Source organism: Anas platyrhynchos, chromosome 6 (genome assembly GCF_047663525.1).
Source record: "Anas platyrhynchos isolate ZD024472 breed Pekin duck chromosome 6, IASCAAS_PekinDuck_T2T, whole genome shotgun sequence".
Lineage (NCBI taxonomy): Eukaryota > Metazoa > Chordata > Aves > Anseriformes > Anatidae > Anas > Anas platyrhynchos.
Genome location: NC_092592.1, coordinates 29,040,080 through 29,062,161, shown reverse-complemented (window position 1 = coordinate 29,062,161; position 22,082 = coordinate 29,040,080). Strand labels below are relative to the sequence as shown.

The following is a 22,082-nucleotide window of genomic DNA, read 5'->3' as shown; positions in this document are numbered from 1 at the left end:
AGTTTCTGGCACACCTTCCCCAATCGGACAGATTGGATAACTGTCCTCACAGAAAACATTCTCCATGCTCCAGAATTGCTGACAAGTCTAAGGGAGGGAAGTGGTGGGGTGTGGAAGCTCAAAGGGTGAATGAGCCATTCCCAGTCGATCTGATACTCAGCCTCTTACCAGTTAAAGGCCAGAGTGTGGAATCCCTTTGCCTCAGGGCAAATGTGAAGTAACTCCAGTAAAGATACCAATCTAATTGTCTAGACTGGCACCAGACTGAGAACTGAACCCATTCCTGAAAGCTCTTCATTTAAATGACTTTGTGGGATTACCATCCCACTTGTTCTTTCTTTCCAGTGTGTAGAAAAAGGGAAAAGAATCTGAATTTCTGAGATGATGAACCCTTCAAGATTTACAAAGCATTTTCTAATCTTTGCTTTCCCATTCTGCTTGCAGAATGCCTCCAGCAGAGGCCCATTTGTCACTGTAGTTCTTTCTGCTGAATTAAGTGGAAAAGTCACAGAACAAAACAGGTCCATGTAGAGGGGAAAATGAACTAGAAAATACTTCGAGAACACAAGGGCGTGCTCTTTTTTACAGTGATGAGTAAACAATGTCCAGTCCGATCCTGCTGATCAGCATGCGTATATTGTACTTAGTCATAGGGCTCCCCTTGTGCTGCACTCTGATCATACTCCATCAGCAGATTTCAAAACAAGAATCTGGTCCCTTCATAAACCAAGCATTCGTTATGGCTGCTCAGTTCTTTTTCCACAGCACTGATATGAATTAAGAAGGGAAATTCTCCCCTTTGTCTAAATATAATACTAATAACCTCCAGGCTGCCTCGGGCCTGACTCACACCTCTATCACTTCTCCAGGAAATGGACTGAGTAAGGCATGACTAAGTGAGAATGTGGCTGGTTGCTTTGGAAAGGAAGCGCGCTCATGTCTGCCTTCCCTCACCTCCTGAACTGCATCCTTCAGCACTAGGAGTTTTGTTCAACCATCTCCCAGTTTTTGTATCATATAACGCTGAAGTTTACATGTATATCTGTATCCAAACCAAAACCCAGCCCCATCCAAAGTCAGCCGTCTTCCTGCTCAGTAGAAATGGCTAATTCACCTCATTAGGCCAAATGCTTCAGTCATGGAGATTATTGACAAGAGACATTTTAAAACCAGAAAGACAAACTCCTCTCTGCATGAAAGCTGAGGTCAGTCAGAGTTAGATCTAAATGTGGTTCTTGCCCATCTCTAGTTGTGAGATACCAATGCAAATCTGTCCAGCTCTGAAGACAGGAACATAAAGCACTCAGGACTTGTAGAGTCTACACCCAGGGCATTTATTCCATTTGCTGAGGGCTTTTTTTTTTTGTGTGTGTATAGGTGGAAGTGGTAGACTGAATTCATCATCGTCATCTGGCTACAGACAAGCACAGTCTCCCAGCTCAACTCTCACCAAATCACCTGGTTCAACGTTTGAAAGAAAAACTTATGTCAGCCGCCATGCAACATATGAAGGTATCACAGAACATGCCATACAAAGGAGGCAATGGGTAGTGCACTCTGAGGTCTATTGGGACTGCCAGCATATTTATGCATGATTATCCTAATTAGCACAAGAATCCCATTGTGGCTTTCCTAGGAAATAAGCCACCAGGGACACATTTTAGTGGTGGGGTCCTATTTATAGTAATGTTCATTCCTGAGAAGAGTTGTGGCATATTTTTGTTGAAAGACATTAGCAACTCTTTCAAGTGATCCTGAATAGCTCTTTTTGAATGAAATGTTTATTACCCAGTGGGATTAGACATGTACCTGGAAGATATATTTGGAAAGTGCTTAATGGTCTTCTAAAAAGTATTAATGACATCTTTCTATTCTTTGCAGGGAGCTCCAGTGCTAACTCTTCTCCAGAGTTCCCCAGAAAAGAGTTTGGTATGTTCTTTCAGAACTGTCCCTCTGAGTATTAAGGCAAGGTCATGTGAGTTGGTGACTACAATGGCTTTTCACACATTAATACATCTTGCTCTGCCGGTGCTGCCACTATATTGGCAGCCAGTGCAGCTCCTGATTTCAAAGGAGTTATTAGAGATTTACATCAGTGTAGCAGACAGCAGAGTCAGCTATCAGTATCTCTAGCTGATACTGATTCCACAACAGAGGCTGCGTACTTTATACCTACTGTACCTACTGCCTTCAGCTGCTCTTCTAACAGTCCCCATATGGCACAGGACATGGACAGAAGAACAGAGACGTAGGGCACTTTGTGACATTTGCTGTCCCATAGTTAGGGGAATAACCCCAAGCAAAAAAATATAGCCCCTTAAGATTTTGAGCCATGGCTGGATTTTCTCTTCCATGCACTAGCTCTTTTCTAGACTTCAGCATGTTTATATGATGTTATTGGAAAGATGAATTGGATCTCAAGTGGTATATTTATATTGAATATTGTCAGCAGCTATGAGCTTGCCCTGTCCAAACTCTGACAGGCCTATTATGTTCGGCGCAGGCAGAGAATGTGATCAGGTTGTCTTTCTGGCTCAGGGAAGAGACAGGGCTTCACAGCATCCAGCCTTGGTTGATGGCATAAACAGGGCTATTATCCTCCTATTGGCCTGTAGAAATAGGAGATCATCATCTGTGAACAACATTTATGTGTACAAACAGAAATGGCAGTTGGTCTAGAAATGCCAAGGTGCTATGCACTCTTTGAGATACCTCATGGTCTAAAGGGGGCCTGGCAGAAACTGAGGAATCAATGTCCCCAGCTGTGCCTCAAGTAATGCAGGCTGCTGCCTGAATTTCAGCACTCTGAGCAGGGTTTATGTATTCATTTTCAGAGGTGGTGTAAGCAGTTAAGACCTAATATTGTTTTTCTCTTGTTGGTGTTCACAGCATCTGCTTCCACACGAGGGAGAAGCCAAAGTCGAGGTGAGTGATACTGCTCTTTTAAAAGCCTCCTTTTTTAATTCTTCAGTATAATTCAGGGTGTGTTAAACGGGCCTATTCCTTGGCTAGAATCAAAGCAGTTTAAGTCTAGAGTCAGACAAGGTATGTGGATTTACACCACTACAGATGTGAACCATTTTATCTGTAAGCAATTGCTTAAAGGCTCAGTGTAAAAATGGACTCCAGTAAAGGTCATGGTGGTTAGGACTTTATCAGAATGGAGGGTCTGCTTGGGGACCTCGACATCTGGGGGTATAGGACATAGTTTTCCATCTTGACTGTTTACTACCATAAACTCAGTCCATCCATGCTCTGTGACCCCCCTCTGACAATTTTACAATGCTGTATTTATGTTTCTCCTCCTGAGATCTATGTAACAAACCGTAAGGCCATTCCCTGAAATGGTCTTATGCTGGTGGTAAGGAGATGTTGAAGAAATTATGGACTTGTTGTGGTGTGTTTAGCAAGCTTACTGTAAATCTGCATCGTTTAAATCATTCAGCTCTTCTAATAATTTATTAACAGTGTTGGGGAAAGCAGGATTATATCACTGTGCAAGAGTTTAATATATGTTCCCAGTTGCTTGAGGAGGAAACTATAATGTCATTTTATCCAAGTTAATTTTAGCAGTGGGTATAAATCTACGTCTGCTCTTGCATACTCCTCTTGGAGAATGTCACAGTTACCAATTATTCTACCTCAGATCTCTACAGTCTCCTCTAGCACAATACATACCTCCCAGCAGAACTAGGCCATACATAATAAAGCAGAGAATCAGCTGCAGTTTCTCATACTACTTCAGAAAATTGCCCCAGTCTATCATCTTCTCCACCTGAATGCCAAAGTCCGTGTTTCATTTCTAGTGCATGCATTTTCAGATTTCATCTTGAGGAGCATGTTTCACATGTCCTGGCTGGTCAACTTGCTTGTGGGTAGCAAGCTTACAGGCTTGCCCCACCAAATCAGATTGATTCTCTTGTGCTGGACAGTAAAAGTCAGTAATAAAATGGAATGTCTCTTGAGAATGTTGGCTTAATAAATGTCTGCTTGTGACCTGATAGTTTTAATTCAATGGAGTTTTTGTCAAGTTGGGGGTTACATTTAAAGAGACAAAACAAAAGGCAGCAGGTTGCAAGAGCCTAAATCCTACAGCCTGTTATATAGATGGAAGTGTGAGTTTTACCCAGTAAGTAATAGGGAACTTGTGTATTTAGTGAGCCTTAAAATCCTGAGGCTTCTTTTGGCTCTGTAGGTTTTCACCCAGTAGAATAATAGTAATTGTGATGAGTTGGAATATCAATGTGATTGAGGACTGTATAATCAGGCCTTCCATTTGATTGGCACTGACAATTCTATTGATTTCAATAGAGGCCCTCAAGGAGCAAAATACTGCTCTCTGGAATTAAAAGTAGAAAAATCTGACCCCAAAACAAAAAGTCATTCAAACCAATTTACAGCAAATTCACATAAGCCACGAGTGCTGCTTAGATCAAGTAGCAAGGTAACACAGACATCAGGAAAGAAGAACTTCACTTCAGCCTAAAAATTCATTTCCAGATCAGGGCATAAATACATCTCACTCCATATTCATGATCTGTTTTTTCCCTTCCCAGAGAGTGAAATACGAGTCCGGCTTCAGAGTGCATCTCCCTCTGGCAGATGTAAGTACCATGGCTTATACTCCAGGGGGAACAGGTATAACACAGTGAGTGTTGCTACTCTAGGTATGTCTGCAGTGTCTCTAGGATCCAGTCTTGATGGATATGATGGATAGCAGCATGTTATCCCATTTTCCTGCTGTAAGAACTTTCATTTATCTCCCCTTTCTGAACAAGGAAGCATGCTGTGGGATATATGGTGGTCTTACAAGGGTAGAGTTGTACTTAGACCCTGAAATGAGGCCCTTGAAACTTTGTTAAGTCAGTGGCACCCCCAGAACAGTACAACTTCGTAGACACTCACAGGTAAATTCCACTAAATGGTTTAGTCTGGGCAGGATTACAGATCAATGAAACAATGGCTTTGGGATATATTTGTATGCTTGTTTTTCCTGCCAGGGACAGAGCTGGATGATGTAAAACGTTTGCTGAAAGGGAGTCGATCAGCCAGCTGCAGCCCTACTCGATCACCATCAAGCACCCTCCCAATACCGAAAAAAGCTGTGGTGGAGACAAAGATGGTTACTGAGAGCTCTCAGTCAGGTACGTGGCAGAGAACAGTTAGCAATGCTGGAGCCTTCCAAACAATTTTTTTTCCATAAAAATACCCACTATACCCAGTTGCTAAGAACATCAGAGTAAGAATACATGGTCTCTGTCCCTGGTAGTGCTGGCAATAAAGAGAAAGGGGCAGAATGCCAGAGGGCTGCCCTACCATGAGCCATTCTGGGTGGCTTTCTGGTGACTTGTCCAACTTCCATAAAATTAAGCCAGTTGCTGCTGCCAGCAGCTTTAATCCAGAGGTACTGCTAGCAGAGACCAGAGCTCCAAGTAAACATGTCTTACAGTGGCATTATCTCTTGTCTCTGAGCAAGATGAAGATAGCACTGAAGACAACATTTGGGTCAGTGTTTGTTTCATTGGCCATACCACTGGTTCAGAAATCAGTAGAATTTGATAATAATAGAAATACTATTTGAAATAACTAGCTTTTGTTATTTATAAGGCCCACAGCAGTGCTTGAGGCAGTGGTGTTCACATTCACTCCACTGTTCTCCACCAGTATGTAGGAACAAGGAATGTCTTTTTTCTTTCTGCTGGCTCAAATCCTGCCTCAAACTGGGAATTTTAGTCCAGTACAAAAGTGAGCCAGAGCCACACATGTGGGAAGCAAAAATCATAGGTTTCACACTCCAGGATGATTTATTAATAGGAACATGGAATGAAGTACATTAAGTGTTTTATTGTGGTATCACAGCATCTATAAATAATGAAATCTCCTCAAGGCATTTTGTGAATGGTCATGCTATCAGGTCAGTCCATTGTTTAAAATTCAGGTGGGCTGTAGTCCGCTGGCATTTGAGATCAATTATACCATCTTAACCTGGAGTCACTGCATGGACTCCACTACGTTAATTGAAATCTAAGGCAGATTAATTTGTCTGCCACATAAACCTGCAGTGCATGCTAAATCACAAGCCTGGTCCTGTTGAAAACCATTACTGTTTTGTCTTTTTTTACAGTGTCGGGGACATATGATACAACCATACTGAATACTGCCCTCCCTTCATACAACTGGTCCTCAACTCTGCCTGCTGGGTCTTCCCTTGGCGGATACCACAACAGCATGGCCCAGAGCTCGTCCTTGATCAATGCTATGTCTCACTCTACAGGATCAGGTACGTTCCCGGGACTGCCCAGATTGGCAGAAAAAAAAAAAAACTCCATGCTGAAACTGGGTCAAAAGTAGTGCTCTTTCTGCAGAGAGAGAATTTAAATGATGGAAGAGTAAAGTGGCAGAAGATAGGCTTACATTTTCTCTGCTTTTCTGTAACTTCATGCTCTCTGCTTCCACACTGACTGTATTTGAAAGTTCTTGTTTGTGAGGATCAATCGTCCTGACTGCCTGATCTGTCTTTGAACTTTTATGATAGCTTTGTTATTGACTTAAATGAGGCTCACATTCTCTATCAAAACTAGTTTTAGACTCTAGTGAACTTCAGATGATTCTGGTTCACTATAAGAACACCTGGTTCTAATCCTTCAGTCCTCTTACACTAAAGATGTAATCAATAAATCTTCACTGTGATTACACCTTGTAAGACCTGCCTCTAAGTACCAGGGATGCTGTTATTTCCCAGATGCAGAGAAAGAGTGCAGGAAGCTTCATGATAGTGTACTACTAAAAGCTTTGCTTTTTCACATTATCTCATGATTGCAACTTGTCTGATATGGGATTTTCTCCCCTTTGTGAATTCTGTAAAAGCGTGGTTTAGTGTCACAATTTTCAAGATTTTTCCTCCGTGTAATTACTGTGCATTTTCACTAACTGCATTTTCAAGTGACCCTTACTCTTAAGTTCTGTAGCTATGCCACTGGCTTGGTGCTGGATTTCTGATTCCATAGAAGTAATAAAATTTGTTTTCCTCTTTTTGCAGTTTTTGGTGTTCCAAATAACCTGGCTCCCACCAATCATACTCTGAACACAGGCCTGAGCACTTCCTCAACAGGTCAGATTTTTCTGTTCTTCCTTTCAAACTTTCACAGCATAACTGTCCTGGCAGACACGTACAATGAACTGCCCTGCAGGACTCCTACAACTCCTATAATTTTTCTTTGCAGTGTTTGGAGTTCAAAACAACCTGTCACCAAACTCTTCAACCCTGACCCAGAATGCCTCTGCAGCCTCCACAGGTCAGCAACAATTTAAGCCTAGAGAAAATGTGGGAGTCACTGGTGTGTGCTTCCTTCTCCCACCTTTTCTGCAGTGACTAGAATGTTCGTCCTGATAGAGGTTCCTTCACTGCCCTCTGCTGGTGTGGAGCAGGGTGGTGTGAGGAGATACTGAGGAACATTTCACCTCCTTTGCCTATGCAGGAATGGCTCCCACTCCCTATGTAAGCACTAGAAACTTTTTTTACTAGGGAAGCCCGTGCTCATTTGAGTTTTCCTCAGTGCCTTAAATGAGAAAAGATTCCTGAAACGATGTGTAGCCCAAGGCTGGTATGTGTAGGTACCTTGTCCTCCATCTCTTTCATTCTGGGATTTCTTCATTGCAGCATATGGGATGAAGAACACTTCTCAGAGCAACACCATGGCTAGTACTGGTGTGTCTGCCTCAGCAGGTGAGCGTACCATTTCCAGTTGTTTAGGCATGGCTTTGTACAAGCATGTCATGATAGCAGTGAGTAAGAGATTCAGCCAGCTATGTGCTACTAACACCTGACTCCTCAGGAGCATGACTTGTAACTAGCCAAGCCCCTCCCCAGTGCCTTTCTGAAAAGAAGGCAAGTGACCCAGAATCTCAGAATGAGAAAATTGGCTGGCCTGAGTGAGATCTCCCCCACTTTGTGGTAACTTGGATAATCTTACTGAAGCTATTTCTGCTCAGTAGACAACTGAATAGATCACACATGTGACATTGTGCTTCATATGAAGCCAAAACATTGGCAAGGTTACACTTAACCATTATTTTTTCAGTAGTATCAGCCTTGACCATTCAAAAAACAAGGATTTGATGATCAGATTGTTTGATTAATGAGAGAAGCTGAGGTCTTTCTACTGGCCTTTGGTCTCTGAACGGTTGGGATTCAACTTTTCAAGCTTATTTTCTGTAACTACAACAGCTATGAATAAGACTTTTATTTTTTGTTTAAGGGAAGTCAAGTTTCTTTTGTAATCAAAGTTCTCTCAATGGCAAGCCTTAAAAATATGTGGAAATACAACAGAAGTTATTATAATATTTCTAATGTAGGTTTACTCCAGCTTCGTACTAGAATGATGTAATAACACCAGTCTGTGTATCTTCATTTTCAATGTTCTGTCAATTTCTCTGCAAGCTCAGTTTTGTACACCCTTCCAGTTATATTTGATACTGCCTAATGGCAGAAGGGTGACTACAGCAACATTTCTTAACCTTGTTTGGCCTGAGCCCAACCTCAGTAAGCCACAGTTCAAAGCCTCATGAGCATGCCTGGCTCCCAAGGATATGGAGTGCTTTGTGTTTCCGAGTATCTCTGCTCACCTGCTTAAGATGTGCTGGCTCTGATGAACCTTGGATGTCTCTCTAAGACTGAGTTTCTATGATTCTGTAGTAGGTGTATTTGAGAAGTGAGGTGGTCATTGAGCAAATCATTTTTATATGTTATTGAATTCTACATGTTCTCTGTTTCCTAAAGAAGCTGTTCCCCTGCTAGTGAAATATCGAAAGACAACTCTAATAAAATTTAATGAAACACAGCACTCCACTTATCTTCAAGTGATCAGTGTGTCTCTTGCTGGCTTGTAGTGGTGGCAACCCCAATCACAACAGGACTCCCTGTTCTCACAAACAAAAGTGTTGTAAGTTGCAATTATGACTCTTTGGCCATGCTCATCTCCTCCTCTTTCCTGTCCTTTACCAATATTCCAGGAGGAACTGTTTTGAGCTCCCAGGGGGATGACATTCTGCGCAAAGACTGCAAGTTCCTGCTGCTGGAGAAGGACAATGCCCCAGCAAAGAAGGAGATGGAGCTCTTGATCATGACAAAGGATAGTGGCAAAGTCTTTAGTGCCTCGAACACCGGGCTTAATGGAGGTAACTTCTCTTCCTTGGGATGTGTGGGTATGCTGAGTGTAGGGAAATGGAGAGTGATCATAAAGGGAAGGTAAATCAGAAGCATCTCCACAGGGCACATTCTGGAGATGGTGAATTTTGACAGAGCTTCAGTGAGAACAACGTGGCTTGGGGGAATGTATAAGAAGAGTCCTACACATGCAGCCAGATCAACTCTGCCAGTGTAGAGTCTTCTCTATCTGTGGAGTTCAGAGCTCAGGACACTACACCTGACTCAAACCCCTGCAGCCCAGCCATGAAGCTTGGGCAGGCATTTAGCCTTTAACCATGCCAGTAGGATTTAGGTCTAGCCTGTGCATTTAAAGCTCCAGAGCATGCCTTGTGACATTTCACGCAGCTCAGGAACCTCAAAAACAGAAACTAGATCTGCAGCTGGCTTAAACTGACAGAACTGTTGTGGCTTCCTAGTAAAAAACATGCCTTTTGCCTTTGGAAAAAAAAAAAAAAAGGCTTGGTTCCTGTTGTAATGTTTTCAATTACATTTGGTTCCTGTTCAGGATCCTTTGCAGAAGACACATTGAAGAAAGAGAAGCAAGGATTTTCTTCTTCTTACACTACAGATACGGGCCTCAAATCAGATGCAAATGGTAAGAGTTTGCCCCTGTGGCAATGCAAGAGAACTACCTCCTTCTGCCTCCAGTACTACCTTCCCCCTGCAAGCCCATGCACCAAGTTTGATCATGCATGGAAAGACTGTTAAATCTTCTTCTACTGTTACAACAGGAGGACTGAAATCAGTACCAACAAGGGACAAAGCAACATATGCAGGTAAGTGTTGCTGTTCAGACTTTGACTCTGACTCTGAAATCAAGGAGCTGTTCACTGTGAGAGTGCCCCTTCCCTCTTTCAGAAATACGAAATGGCGATGTGGGGGGTGCAGTTGGATCAGCACCATCTTGGTGTCCCTGTGGTTCCTGCTGTAGCTGGTGGAAATGGCTCCTGGGTTTGCTTCTGGCCTGGTTGCTTCTCCTCGGGTTACTGTTTGGACTCATTGCTCTGGGTAAGAAATGAACACAAGAGCTGGCTGGGTCACAGACCTCCATGTGTAGTTAACATCGGGACTGAAAAGAAATCCACCTCTATCTGTCCCTGTCCCTGAGAAAGATTACAGCCATGGTGAGAAGGAGAGAAAGGGAAGCTGCAGAAGTAAGGTCTCCCTTCTGCTTACAGGAGGGAGTTTGATATGGAGGAATAAAATGTTGAATAGAACAGAAAGAGTAACAGAGGGTTTAAGCTGGCAAAGAGGCCAAGCAAACTGTAACTCACTACCAGAGCTGCCAAGCCAGAGGGCTGAGGAGGAGCATGTTCATTGCTCAAAATTGTGACTGCCACCAACATACTACAAATGGACAGAAAGAATGGATAAGGAATATAAACCTGCAATGAAGGCTTATATAGTCTTGGGGTGAGGAGAGTGGGAAAACTTCTGAGGTCTGAAGTCTTTCTTCTCCTTGGAGACTATCAGATTCCAAAGCTGTCATTTAAACTCCAGATTTCCCTGCTAGGAAAAAAAAAAAAAAAGTGATGCAAAGAATAGTCCTGCAAAATTCAGTGTCCATAGCTCTCTGTCACAGTGATGCCTTCTCACTGCTATTAGAAGTCCCTGGTATAGAACCTGCATCTACATGTTCCCAAACATTTTACTTTAACCTTCCAGCGGAAGAAGTGAGAAAGCTGAAATCTCGTGTGGACGACCTGGAAAAAATCAATCACAGCTTCCTGGCAGTTAACCACGGGAGTCCAAGCATAGCAAAAGATGTTTCAAGAGTAGACTATCTTCAAGGTGTGGCACCCTCTTCAACCTTCCCTCTTGAAAATGAAGAATCAGTTTGGTTGATGGTGAAGAGCAGACTGAACAAGGAAATAGAACGAGGTGAGCAGAGTAAATGTCCTGCTGCATGAGACCAGATTATTTAAAGGGGAGTGGGAAAGTTTGACTTCCTAAGGACCTAAAGACCTAACTTCTGGAGTGCAGTGCAGTCTCTCAGATACAGAATCCTCACCTGTCCTCAAAGAGCTTTGCTGGTGCACAGAACACTGCCAACTGACAGAGGTGGTGCATCCTTTAAAGCTAGCAGGGATGGGAGAAGAAAGGAAGCTGTAGCAAGTGAGATTTCCATTTTGAAAGAACTGCACAGAAAAAATGAACCCACAGCTTATTTGTCATGCTACTTTTGGTAGCAAGGGAAGGATTATGTATTTCTCTTTCAATGGAAATGGGCTAAGAAGAGAGGAGCCTGCATTTTCCCAGCTTCAGAGGTTTCACGTAACTCTTAGCAGTTCAAGAGTTTGCAAAGGCAAATTTGTTGAGGAAACTCTACTCCCAAAGCCATATCGTGTTTGATAACCTGTGCTACTTGCAGCCTCAAAATCTGATTAGAAGGATGTTTGTGTGTGAATCGAGTAGCTACTTTGCTGTGTAATACAGCCTAACAGCACTTTTTTTCCTGTTGCAGGCTACTTCCGAGGGGAGAGAGGAGAACCTGGTATGAAAGGTACAGCCATCTAGTCCTTCTGTTCCCCTGTTGTAGTCCTTGGTTCTGGCAATGCTCAAGTTTGGAGTGGTTGTTGCTACAAGAGGAAGCTGGCAGTGAGAAAGCTGATGTTGGTTTATACTTAAACAAAAAGAGCGTGAAGCTGGTTTGCCACGTAAACTGTGGAGGGCTTGGACCTATGTAGAATTAATACAAGAGGCCCAATCACCCTATACATTGTGTGAGTGTGAAAGGTCAGATCCCATATGTCACTGGTGAGGTGGGTGCACCCTGCACTGTCCAGGGGTGAATTGTCCATGTTCATCTACAACTTGTTTGTATTTTTTTGAAAGATAAAAAGCAACTAGAAAAACAAAATACATGAGGAATCACTGGAAATATCTCCAGGATCTCTCCTGATCTTATTTTTCTTCTCTTTTTCTCAGGTGACATGGGAATGCAGGGTCCTAAAGGTGAGTCTGGAGCTACCTGCTGTTTTAGGTTGTTCGACAGCCTTCCGTTGGGCCTACATAGCATATGAATTTTTATTGCCCCAGAAGTTAGACAGAGAAGCTGATGCACCCTGTGGCTCAGATATTGCTGAGATAGTCTTTGCTCTTCCTGGCAAAGGCAATTTTAGAGGTCACAGTAGGAGAGAGAACAATTCTTATTTTGAATCTTTTTTCACCTGGATTAAAATCATTCCTGAGGTAAAACTATACCTGGTTTAATCAGAAAGTGCTTCAGAGATTTTTGTGTAGTGTGAACAATTCAATCCATTGCATAAATACAAGGGGCCCAGCATGGCATTGCTGGAGAAGGTAGAACTTGTAAACATGCCAGTAACATAAACTCCTTTTTATGAGGGGGTGAGAATCAGTCAAATGTAAAAAACAGGGAAGATATATTCCTCACTGACTGTCTATTTCTTTCTCCCTGCAGGAGATCGAGGACTTCCTGGTGTCCCAGGTGAGCAGTAGTACAATTCCCCTTTGAGGGAGGACACTTAGTGATGTTACTGTTGACATTGCTGTTGACAAAAACAAATTTTGCACTGCAAATCTTGCTCAAGGTGCAGATGGACTAAGTCACTTGATTAATACCTTGATAATGAGCTACAGAGATTTGGTTATACATGTAAGCACAGCCTCAACCTGACTTTCCTTTATTTGACCATTACTAATTTGGGGGTGTGAAGATCCCAGCCTACTTTCGAAAGAGTCCCACAGCTACATGAGTACTTGGCCTGAGTTCCTTGTGCTCTTATATTTGTTATGCTCTTTTAAAGACATACCTGTTTGAGTACCCAACCTGCAAATAATAAATCCTTTAGCCCAGCTGCTGAATCCCTCCAGGTTTCAGGTTCCCAGGTTCCACTAATTTGTGTGTTATTCATTCATGGTACACAGACAAGGACTCTGAACATTTGCTGTGTTTTTCTTTCCAGGCATTCCTGGTCCAATTGGGCACCAAGGGCCAGAAGGACCAAAGGGACAGAAAGGGAGCATGGGTAAGCATCTTCAGCAGTGCTGCAAGTCTCTCACGGCTGTTTGGCGCTTGACAAGGGAATCCAGACATAGCTTGGTGTGATCATTGCTTTCCCCCATGGAGGCAGACATGGATCTTTCTTGCCCAAGGCCTGCGTAAAGACAGCTTTTCTAACAAGGCATTTGTCTCCTGTAGGTGATCCTGGTATGGAGGGTCCCATGGGACAAAGAGGTCGAGAAGGGTTACCAGGACCTCGAGGAGAGCCTGGACCACCTGGATTTGGAGAAAAAGGAGACAGAGGTAGGAACTAGATATCTTGTTCTTGGATAACGCTGAGATAGACAAAAGCTGGAGTTTGGTCCTGATTTATCAGACACCTCAGGAATAGGATTTGATTTGATTATTCAAATCCAAATTTCATTTTAGATGTTCCCAACACAGACAAATCTGACTTAAGGGGGTTTTGTGCCAAGCTTACAGAGGGCAAACAAGTAATTTTGTTTTGCCAGATTTCACCGTCAAGTTTAAGTTTGGCAGAAGCAAAAGCTCTTAGCATCAAGGTCATCTTCTTCCCTGCTATCCACCTCACCTAAGCTGGGGGTTTATTCTCTTTCTCATCCTAAAGATCAGTGAGATGGGATTTTTTTCTTGGACAATGCGTGTTTATTTGTCTGTTTTGAACTGACAAGCAGATTACCTAGCAGATTGTTCATGTCACTTGCCAGAAAAAATAATAATGGAAAATGGGGAATGGGAAAATGGGATCACAATTGTAGTCTATATTATCTATTTCTGCTCTTTTTCTGCAGGTGCTGTTGGTGAGCCAGGGCCTCCAGGGCCACCTGGTCCCCCAGGTTCTGCTGGCCTTAAAGGTAAATATGGACAGAGAGAACCTAGCAGACTGTCTAGGTGCACTGTGAGGAGGAAATGAACACTCCAGCCTTCCTGTTTCACTTATATTGCACTTCATTAATCAGAAAAATAAATTGGCAGTCCTCATTTTAGCTAAAATTTACTTTGGTAGGTACATATAACCTTTAGAGCAATAAATTTTTGGGGATTTTTAGTGAGAGTGGGGATCAGCAGAGAGATTTCAAAAAATGTCAATTTTTAATATATGTTATGTGTCCATCTGTTTTTTCTCTGCTTTCAGATATGGTAGGGTAAATTCCATACCCCTAACAGGTTGTTAATAGAGTTACAGCTCTGCAGTTCATGTAACGGGGATCCAAATTGCTCTATAAAGAATGGATCCTACCTGGAGCACAGATCCCAACATCTCAGCCAAGATGGAAGGCTTTAGTCCCTTTACCTTACCTTAGGGAAAACCAGTTCCTCTATGTTACAAGAACTAAATTGTGTAGATTCAATGTTCTGCTTTTCAAGATGCCAGTGATGCCATTTCTTTTAGGGGCTAGGGAGATCCTGATCTCTTAAACATCCTTTAGGTTGTGGATGCTGCTGGTCAAACTCAAAGATATTTTGTTCATTGTCTAATTGTGGTGATACTGAAAGAAATTCTGTGTTCCTTATTCGCAGGTCTGACGGGTTCTCCAGGACCCCAAGGCCCTCCAGGTGAGTGCTGCCTTCCTTTGCTATGGTGCCTTACAGACTAGAGGGGAAAAAAAATAGTGACAACTTCTCACAGTTTGTCTTCCTTAGTGGTGCTTAGTCATCAGCGGGATGAATTAACTCCCTCATCTCATTTTTCTGCAGGTCCTCCTGGCCTACAAGGATTTAGAGGAGAAGCAGGTCTCCCAGGTGCTAAAGGTAAACTTCTCTTCCCCTGTGCAATTAGAGCAGCACTAGCTGATGTTCCTTTTCCAGCACTGCTCTGAGAAACACACTTGATCTGAGCATAGTGTTGAGGTGCTAGCAGCAGAGAAAAGTGTAAGAGGAGGAGGAACTAGACTCAGTGGTTATGAGAAAATACTGAGAAATATAAGAGAGAGATAACAGAGAAATCTGGATGAGGAAACATGGATGGAGCTGCAATGAAGGATGGGAAGTTCCAGTTTGAGTTTCTCTGATAATGGAATTTGTGTTTCTTCTATTACTTTCTTTGGTGTATGGAATTTCTTTCCTTTCTGACTTATTATTGCTATTGTTCAATCATCCATTTATCTTTCAGGTGAGAAAGGAGCTGCTGGAGCCCCTGGACCCAAAGGTATGTTGGTCAATTAAATATTTTTTCTGGATATTTTATTTAGGCTCCTTCAGATATGAATACTGCCCATGGTAATTAACCCTACCCTTCTTTGGCTTGTTCTTTTGTGCTTTTGTCAGAAAGCAGACTGTCTTTGTCTGATGAAAAGATTTCACAATGAAGCAGTCTCACAGAATCCTTTCCTTTTTTGTACTGCAGGTGACCAGGGTGAGAAGGGTTCTCGTGGAATGACAGGTCAGTGGATTGTTTTCCTGAAGTAGCAGCCTGTCTAATATGCACATGAATTACTTGAATTTTCAAAGAACAGACAGCCCAGTCAATCTTAGATAGCTTTATGAAAATTTGCTGGTTATAGGAGTTCTATTTTATGCACTCAAGTTTTAACTAAATAGTTCCCATCCTTGGTAGGAATCTTTGTGTTTGTCTTTTGGGGAAATTCTCTCTCCTATGAACTGTATTCACTTCCCTTGAACACTTTTAATGCCCAGAAACAGTCATGAATCATAAGGCCTGAACATCCTGTCAATGCTGGTTTTCAGTTGCAAAGCACCAAATATTGCTAACAGTCATAACTTGCATCTTCACCAAGATCTGTTTGATCCATTTTTGCGTCATCTCATTACAGGTGAACAAGGCCCAAGAGGTATACCTGGTCCTCCAGGAGAGCCAGGGGCCAAAGGACCACCAGGTGAGTAACAGAAAAAGCTATGTTTATGTGTTGGACAATGCCATTTCCACCCTGAGTCTGTTTTTGTGAGCACAGACAAGGGAACAACTTGTGAACGGAATTGTATTGGTTTTGATCACAGGTCTTTTCTCTAGATAGCTAAAATCAGTCTGTACGCTCAGAAAAGTTGTCCTGCACTTTAGTTTCAAGTGAACTTTTTCTGGATCTTCAATAACTGCAGCCAAGGTTTTATTCAGATGCAATAAGAAAAGCCACTTCCTAGTGCTTAGGGCTGTACTCCTCTTAGTAGGAAGACTGGGCAACTGAGTTACTATTTTACCAGTTCCTGAGAATCTCTTTTTTTTTTTTTTTGCACAGGACAAGCTGGCCGTGATGGGAAGCCAGGTCAAAAAGGTAAGAGATCTCTCTGAGGTAGAAGAGCAGGTACTTTCTGATTTGGCAGGCAGTTGATTTGTAAAAAGGGTGGGAGAAGATGGCAGCTGATTCGTGTCCTGGGACATGTCAGGAAAACTGTAGTCACCTTGTAGGCATGGAACTGAGACATATAATGGAGCCGGCTGTAAAATTGTGACTGAATTGTTCTCACTGCAATTCTTTTCTGGCATGGGGGTTCACCTCTCAGACCTCTGTCACTGAAATTGGCCCCTTGGCTATGAAGGTACAGAAGGTATAGATGGGATGGCTGGTGGCCAAGCGTGAATGGATTGGATTGGTAGATTATAAATCGTGGATTGTGAGTTGTTAATGGTGATTATATCCCTAGGTGAACCGGGTCTTCCAGGACCTCCTGGATATGCAGGAGAGCCAGGTAAAAGCATACAGAGAACAAAAATAATTATTTTCTTGGTCAGGAACACGTCTCTGTCAACAATTTCCAGTCTTATTTTGAAGTTAAGACTGGCGGAGGATCTCTGCAGAGTAAGACGGTGATAAAAAGAAAATACAAAGGGAATTTAGGCCCTTTGTGATCTCAGGATTGCACGCACTGCAGGCCAGAACAGCAGTGCCAACATTCAGTTTACATACCAGGTGCTAAGCCAATTTGTACTATTGTGGGCTGTGGGCTGTATTTTTAAGCAAATGTAATCTCTTTTTCCTTGTCTATCCTTCCTCCTGACCAAAATTTGTTTAGATATCTTAGAATATTTGCCCTTTTTTTCCCCCAGGTCTCACAGGACCCCAAGGACCTCCAGGTAGTTTTTTTCATCGTGTTTAAGTTTATCAATGACACACTTTGATACAGGCAAAAACCCTTTGTGATTTTCCCTCTGTACAACTCAGGGCTCCTGACGTGATATTCCAAGGTTTCTTCTACCTTGGCTTTTGAGACAGACTTTATGGTTGGTGCATAAATTTTGAGGAAAGCAGAGCCTTGGAGTGTTTGAAAGTTTGCCCAGAACATAATTTGCAACAAAGAACGTGTTTCAGTTCCCTGCATATCTCTGAAAAATCCTTCTAATCAGCAGCAGAAACAGAGGGGAGAGGTGGAAACAGAGGATGTGATGTTCTGCAAGCAGAAGTGGTTTGGGGGGCACGTCACCAGGGAATTTAGCCAGGAGCCTCAGAGCAGGGAGCAGTACCTGGGAGAAGTTGCAGGCAAATCTGGTGAGCAGTGCCATCGTTCAGAGAGCAGAGGGAGAAGGGAGGCCCTTACCTCTGCCCAAGGACACCACCAGCTCAGTCTGCCACAAAACCCTCCACCTGCTGTCAGGACCTTGTGAAGTAGGCAAACATGTTTATAAATGCTGAAAGCCAGGTTCTTGTGTAGGAAGTTCCTTTTATAAATCTACAAGTGAAGCTCACTGGGGTACCTGAGTGAAACAGAATGATATTTGTGCTACCTATTTAAAATTGTTTGTCTACCTTGTATCAGGACTTCCAGGGAACCCCGGCAGACCAGGGACTAAAGGTGAGCTTTGTTTCTTCCCTGATACTCATTTTCTCTCTAAGCACTTCATTTGAAGGAGGATTAGCTGCTCTGCTGCCCAGTCTCTGAATCAACAGTGGCATCTAGTGGCTTTAGGAAAGGAAGTTTTGTGGAATAGTTGATAGCCAAAGCCTTCCTGAGCACACATGAAAGGCAGGGCACCCACTAAGGTACTCATCAGAGCTAGTTCTCCAGCTGAGAAAACCTTAGCAAACCTGGTTCTACCCTGGGCATGTGAGCGTGATGCCTGGTGACTGCAGGGGTATCTGTGCACCTTTCTCAGATAAATCAAGGCCTGTTGTCTGTTCTGGCAGATGTGGTGCTTGGAAAGATCAGAGAACCTGGATTATCTCTGGATTATATCTGTGGATTAGCCGGGCTTTGTTGCTTCTTCCATAGCCCTCCAGTGCTGTGATTTCTCACACGAGATCAAGGACAAAGAGATCAGGAATCACATGTTTAATAAGACAAATGAGAAAATGTTATTGATACAGTGACAGATCTTCCCCCCAAAAAAAAGAAATTCAGCTTTTGTCTCTTTCTTTTCTTAGGAGAACCTGGAGCTCCAGGCAAAGTCATCAGTGCTGGTATGTAGTGCTGCGAGAGCCAAGCGCTTCTGCTTTTGGAAGATTTTCTCTGTATTTGTTATGCGTTCTAAATTCGTCTTGACTGTGTACCAGGCTTCTACTGGGGGCTCCCAGTGTTGCTATAGATGGTCAAATCATTCCTTAAGGTTAGATTTGTTGCACGTTTGCTGCATGTGTGTGTTATGCATGTGTACAAGTGTACGTATTTGTTTTTCAGAGGGTTCATCGACTATTGCTCTCCCAGGCCCCCCAGGCCCACCTGGCCCACCTGGCCCCACTGGACCCCCTGGTGTTCCAGGTAAAGAAGCTGCAGTGTTTTTTGCAGGCAGCTTGCATTCGTTGCCATGTATCTAGTTCTTAATTTAACCATTGATGTTTATGGTCCCTGCCAGGCGGCCCCATGTAGGAGTCAGGATTGCTCAGGCAGTTTAGACACTCATGGTCCTCACCCTTCCCTGCAGAAAGAACAAGATCTCAGGCAGCATTAGGGAGGCAGTGGCCCTAAAAGAGAAATGGGATGCAATCGCAATGATGCAGGACAGAAGGAAGGGCTGGGAAAATGAAGAAACTGGGAAGACTACTGTTACCTCCTGATGACTACTAGAGGCAGGCCAAATTCAGCAACTCAAATCAAGCTCTTTTGCCTCTCAGTAAGGCAAGTGTGTGTCTAATCCCTCTCCTCACACCAGAACCAAAATTATTAAGTGCTTTGTTTTTACAATCTTAACTGTGAACTCAAGACAGCAGAAAGACCGCTCTTAGGTCATTCTCTGCCCTCTAGCACACTGGTGTCAGGCAGCAAAGTTTCTGGGCCTTGTTTCTCGTGGCACTTCTGTGCCTGTCCCATCTATGTAGCTGGCACTAATCCTGGAGCTGATTTGGTAGAACAAGCCTTTGCAGCAGGGAATGCATGAAGAGGGTTAGATCTATTGCATGTAGGTGGTGGTCAGTGCCATTCTGGTTATTTCCCCAGTCTGAGAGGCACCTAGCACTTTAATGAATTCTTACCCCATAGCAATTCCATTTACTTGAGCAGATGAATACATTATTTGATAGCCTCTGTTCTTATAAAGGACCTATTGATTCTCTCCTGCTACTGTAAAATAGAACCAGGAAAATCTAACACAATCTCTTTTTGTTTTTTGAAACCAGGTCCTGTTGGGCCAGCTGGTCTCCCTGGACAGCAAGGTACCATTCTCCATCTGCCCTGGTTCTGCTCCTTAAGAGAACTGAATTCATTAGTTTTCTTTTGTTTCTAGTCTCTCAGCCCTTGGCACAATCTCACTCGCTTTTGTTTGCAGATTTGTTCCTTTCAGTTCATTTTGCTGCATTATTGAGCTTAATTAATCTGTTAAAGAATTTCCATTCTTCCTTTTTTTTCCTTCCCAAGGGAAGGAGGGGATAGTAAGAGCCAGTGTGATGTGGAAGCTGCAAATGTCTTTTTTTTTTTTTTTTTTTTTCCCTGGAAGCTGACATTTTTAAGGCACTTCTCAAATGCAGTTGCCTTTCTGTGGTACGGGATATAGCTCAGCTGTATACCTCCTGCTATTCTGAAAGATGCAAGAACAAACTACAGCCAAATTAGTAAAAATGTCACTGAAACCACTGCCAATTAGGCAGACATCTGTTTGGAAAGGCCTGAGCAGAGCTGAGTCTCCTAAGAACCCTTTTTAGCTGGTTTTCTATGGTCCTTTTAGGGCAAATTGTGCAGTAATTTCCACGTTTGAGTCCAGTGTCCCTCAGAGCCAGGGACTGAGTTAAGGCTTCCAGTTCACATAACTAAAATCTGAACCCATTGTCAGGGAGATGAGGTGTGGGTACAAAATGTCACCCTCTGTCAGTTAACTAATTTGCTTTCTCTTTCTTTTTCTCTTTTTTTTCTTGAAAAAGGTCCACGGGGTGAGAAGGGATCCCCAGGTGAAGCTGTGGTAGAAACTATCAGGACGGAAGTCTCATCACTGGCATCTCAGAGTAAGTGGGCCTGGCTTTCCACTCCTTCCTTTGGACAGGTGCTGGAGGCCCTGAGGCTGCTCCCGGCCAACAGGAGGTGCCTCTACCTCCTTCCCCTCAACAGGCCGTAGGGCAAGTGTGTGTGCATGTGATTAGTGGTGGGACACCAATACCAGCCACCTCTTTTTGCCCTGCTTATCATCCGTGCATCCCAGAGTGCTTTCAAAAGGAGTTAGATGGCACCAGGCTCATGGCACTGAGAGGAAAGCTATGGAGGGGTGGTTAGTGAACAGCTCTCAGCAGGAGAGATGGTCACAGGGCTGTGGGGTCTCAGTCTGGCCTTTCAGACACTGTTTGCACAGGGAGGTTCCCTGAGTAGTACAAACATGGAGCCATCTGTAAGGGGAGAACTGGTTTAAAAGGGCACGTTAATCTGAGCAAGAAGGAGGGAAGGAAATCAGAATCTCTCAGCAAATTAGAGGATGAATTCACAGGAGGAAAATGCTATTTCAAGATGGGAATAAGTGGAGCAGAACAGAATGGTTTAGCAGCATCCTGAAGAAAGTGCGAAGCTAGATGTGTGATGCACTTACAGCCATGATTCTTAGGGTCTGGGACCTCTGTAAGTGTGTAGAATAGGCAGAAGAGGCAAGGCAGAGGACATCAGAGTCACACTTGCCTGGGTCCACCATTGACTGCAGGAGCTTCTATCAGCAACATACCAAGTGTTTCCATAGCTGCAGTAGCTTCACAGCAACAAATTTTTCCTTTTTGTCTGTGTTTCATTTGCACAGTGATGGCAGATTTACAAGGGCGAGCAGGACCACCAGGTCCCCCTGGACCACCAGGTATGTAATACAGCAGAGTTCAGCACATAAGCAGGGGCACAGAGACACACTCGGCATGCTTCTGGAGCATGAAGCTGGCCATGTGAACACCCTCTGACACCCCTGTTTGTTTCATCATTAGGTGAATCTGTGCAGGGACCCCCCGGACCTCGTGGCCCACCAGGTAAGAGCTTGTTTCTCTGAAACAACCCTGAAAAGTGAGGTATTTTTTAGTGCCTCTGTCCTGCACTTCGCTGTACGCCAGATAGGATTTTGGACATGTTGGGAGTTGTTAGGACTGACCTCACTGGAAGCAGGATTTCACATAGCGGGTTCCTATTAATACAGTTTCACAGCAGTGAGATGCTGCCCAAGGGAGCAGATTTGCTTTGGCAAAGGTTTGCTAGACAGACTAGTAAGTCATAAGTCATGCTTCTTGGGAAGAAGCTCAGTGTTCTCAAATCCCCAAAGGAAACAACTGCAAACAATTCTGTATTTAATTCTTGCTTATCCAGCTTTAACTTCCAGCTGGGGACAGATGTAGCAGCTCTGACCATGAGTGTCCCCACTCCACTTCTTGTAGCAAAGTGATAGCTTGCCTTCCACGGCCAGAAGAGGGGACATGCAGGGGGGTGTCAGACAAGAGCATAACCCCATTCCTTGCTTTCTGCTCAGTAGCAAAGGGGAGCAAGTCTGGTGTGTGATCATATGAACCTTCTCTCTTAATGCAGCAAAGGCCAGCTGGGATAGGCACGCTG

The 22,082-nt window shown here is 43.4% G+C and overlaps 1 protein-coding gene across 1 annotated transcript in view; it reads left to right on the top strand.

The window, feature by feature from the left end:
- Window positions 1-22,082, top strand: part of COL17A1 (collagen type XVII alpha 1 chain) — a 40,325-nt gene that overhangs the window by 6,127 nt on the left and 12,116 nt on the right. Inside the window, 35 exon segments of the mRNA XM_027459883.3 lie at window positions 1,378-1,512; window positions 1,882-1,929; window positions 2,890-2,925; window positions 4,557-4,604; window positions 5,001-5,144; window positions 6,125-6,280; window positions 7,040-7,111; window positions 7,224-7,295; window positions 7,661-7,726; window positions 9,013-9,177; window positions 9,714-9,803; window positions 9,940-9,984; window positions 10,067-10,216; window positions 10,874-11,089; window positions 11,673-11,711; window positions 12,137-12,163; window positions 12,633-12,659; window positions 13,138-13,200; window positions 13,374-13,478; window positions 13,988-14,050; window positions 14,718-14,753; window positions 14,895-14,948; window positions 15,310-15,345; window positions 15,544-15,579; window positions 15,971-16,033; window positions 16,391-16,426; window positions 16,797-16,841; window positions 17,200-17,226; window positions 17,907-17,942; window positions 18,512-18,547; window positions 18,765-18,845; window positions 19,700-19,735; window positions 20,438-20,518; window positions 21,292-21,345; window positions 21,467-21,508. Of these exon segments, the coding sequence (XP_027315684.3) occupies window positions 1,378-1,512; window positions 1,882-1,929; window positions 2,890-2,925; window positions 4,557-4,604; window positions 5,001-5,144; window positions 6,125-6,280; window positions 7,040-7,111; window positions 7,224-7,295; window positions 7,661-7,726; window positions 9,013-9,177; window positions 9,714-9,803; window positions 9,940-9,984; window positions 10,067-10,216; window positions 10,874-11,089; window positions 11,673-11,711; window positions 12,137-12,163; window positions 12,633-12,659; window positions 13,138-13,200; window positions 13,374-13,478; window positions 13,988-14,050; window positions 14,718-14,753; window positions 14,895-14,948; window positions 15,310-15,345; window positions 15,544-15,579; window positions 15,971-16,033; window positions 16,391-16,426; window positions 16,797-16,841; window positions 17,200-17,226; window positions 17,907-17,942; window positions 18,512-18,547; window positions 18,765-18,845; window positions 19,700-19,735; window positions 20,438-20,518; window positions 21,292-21,345; window positions 21,467-21,508 (2,466 nt within the window).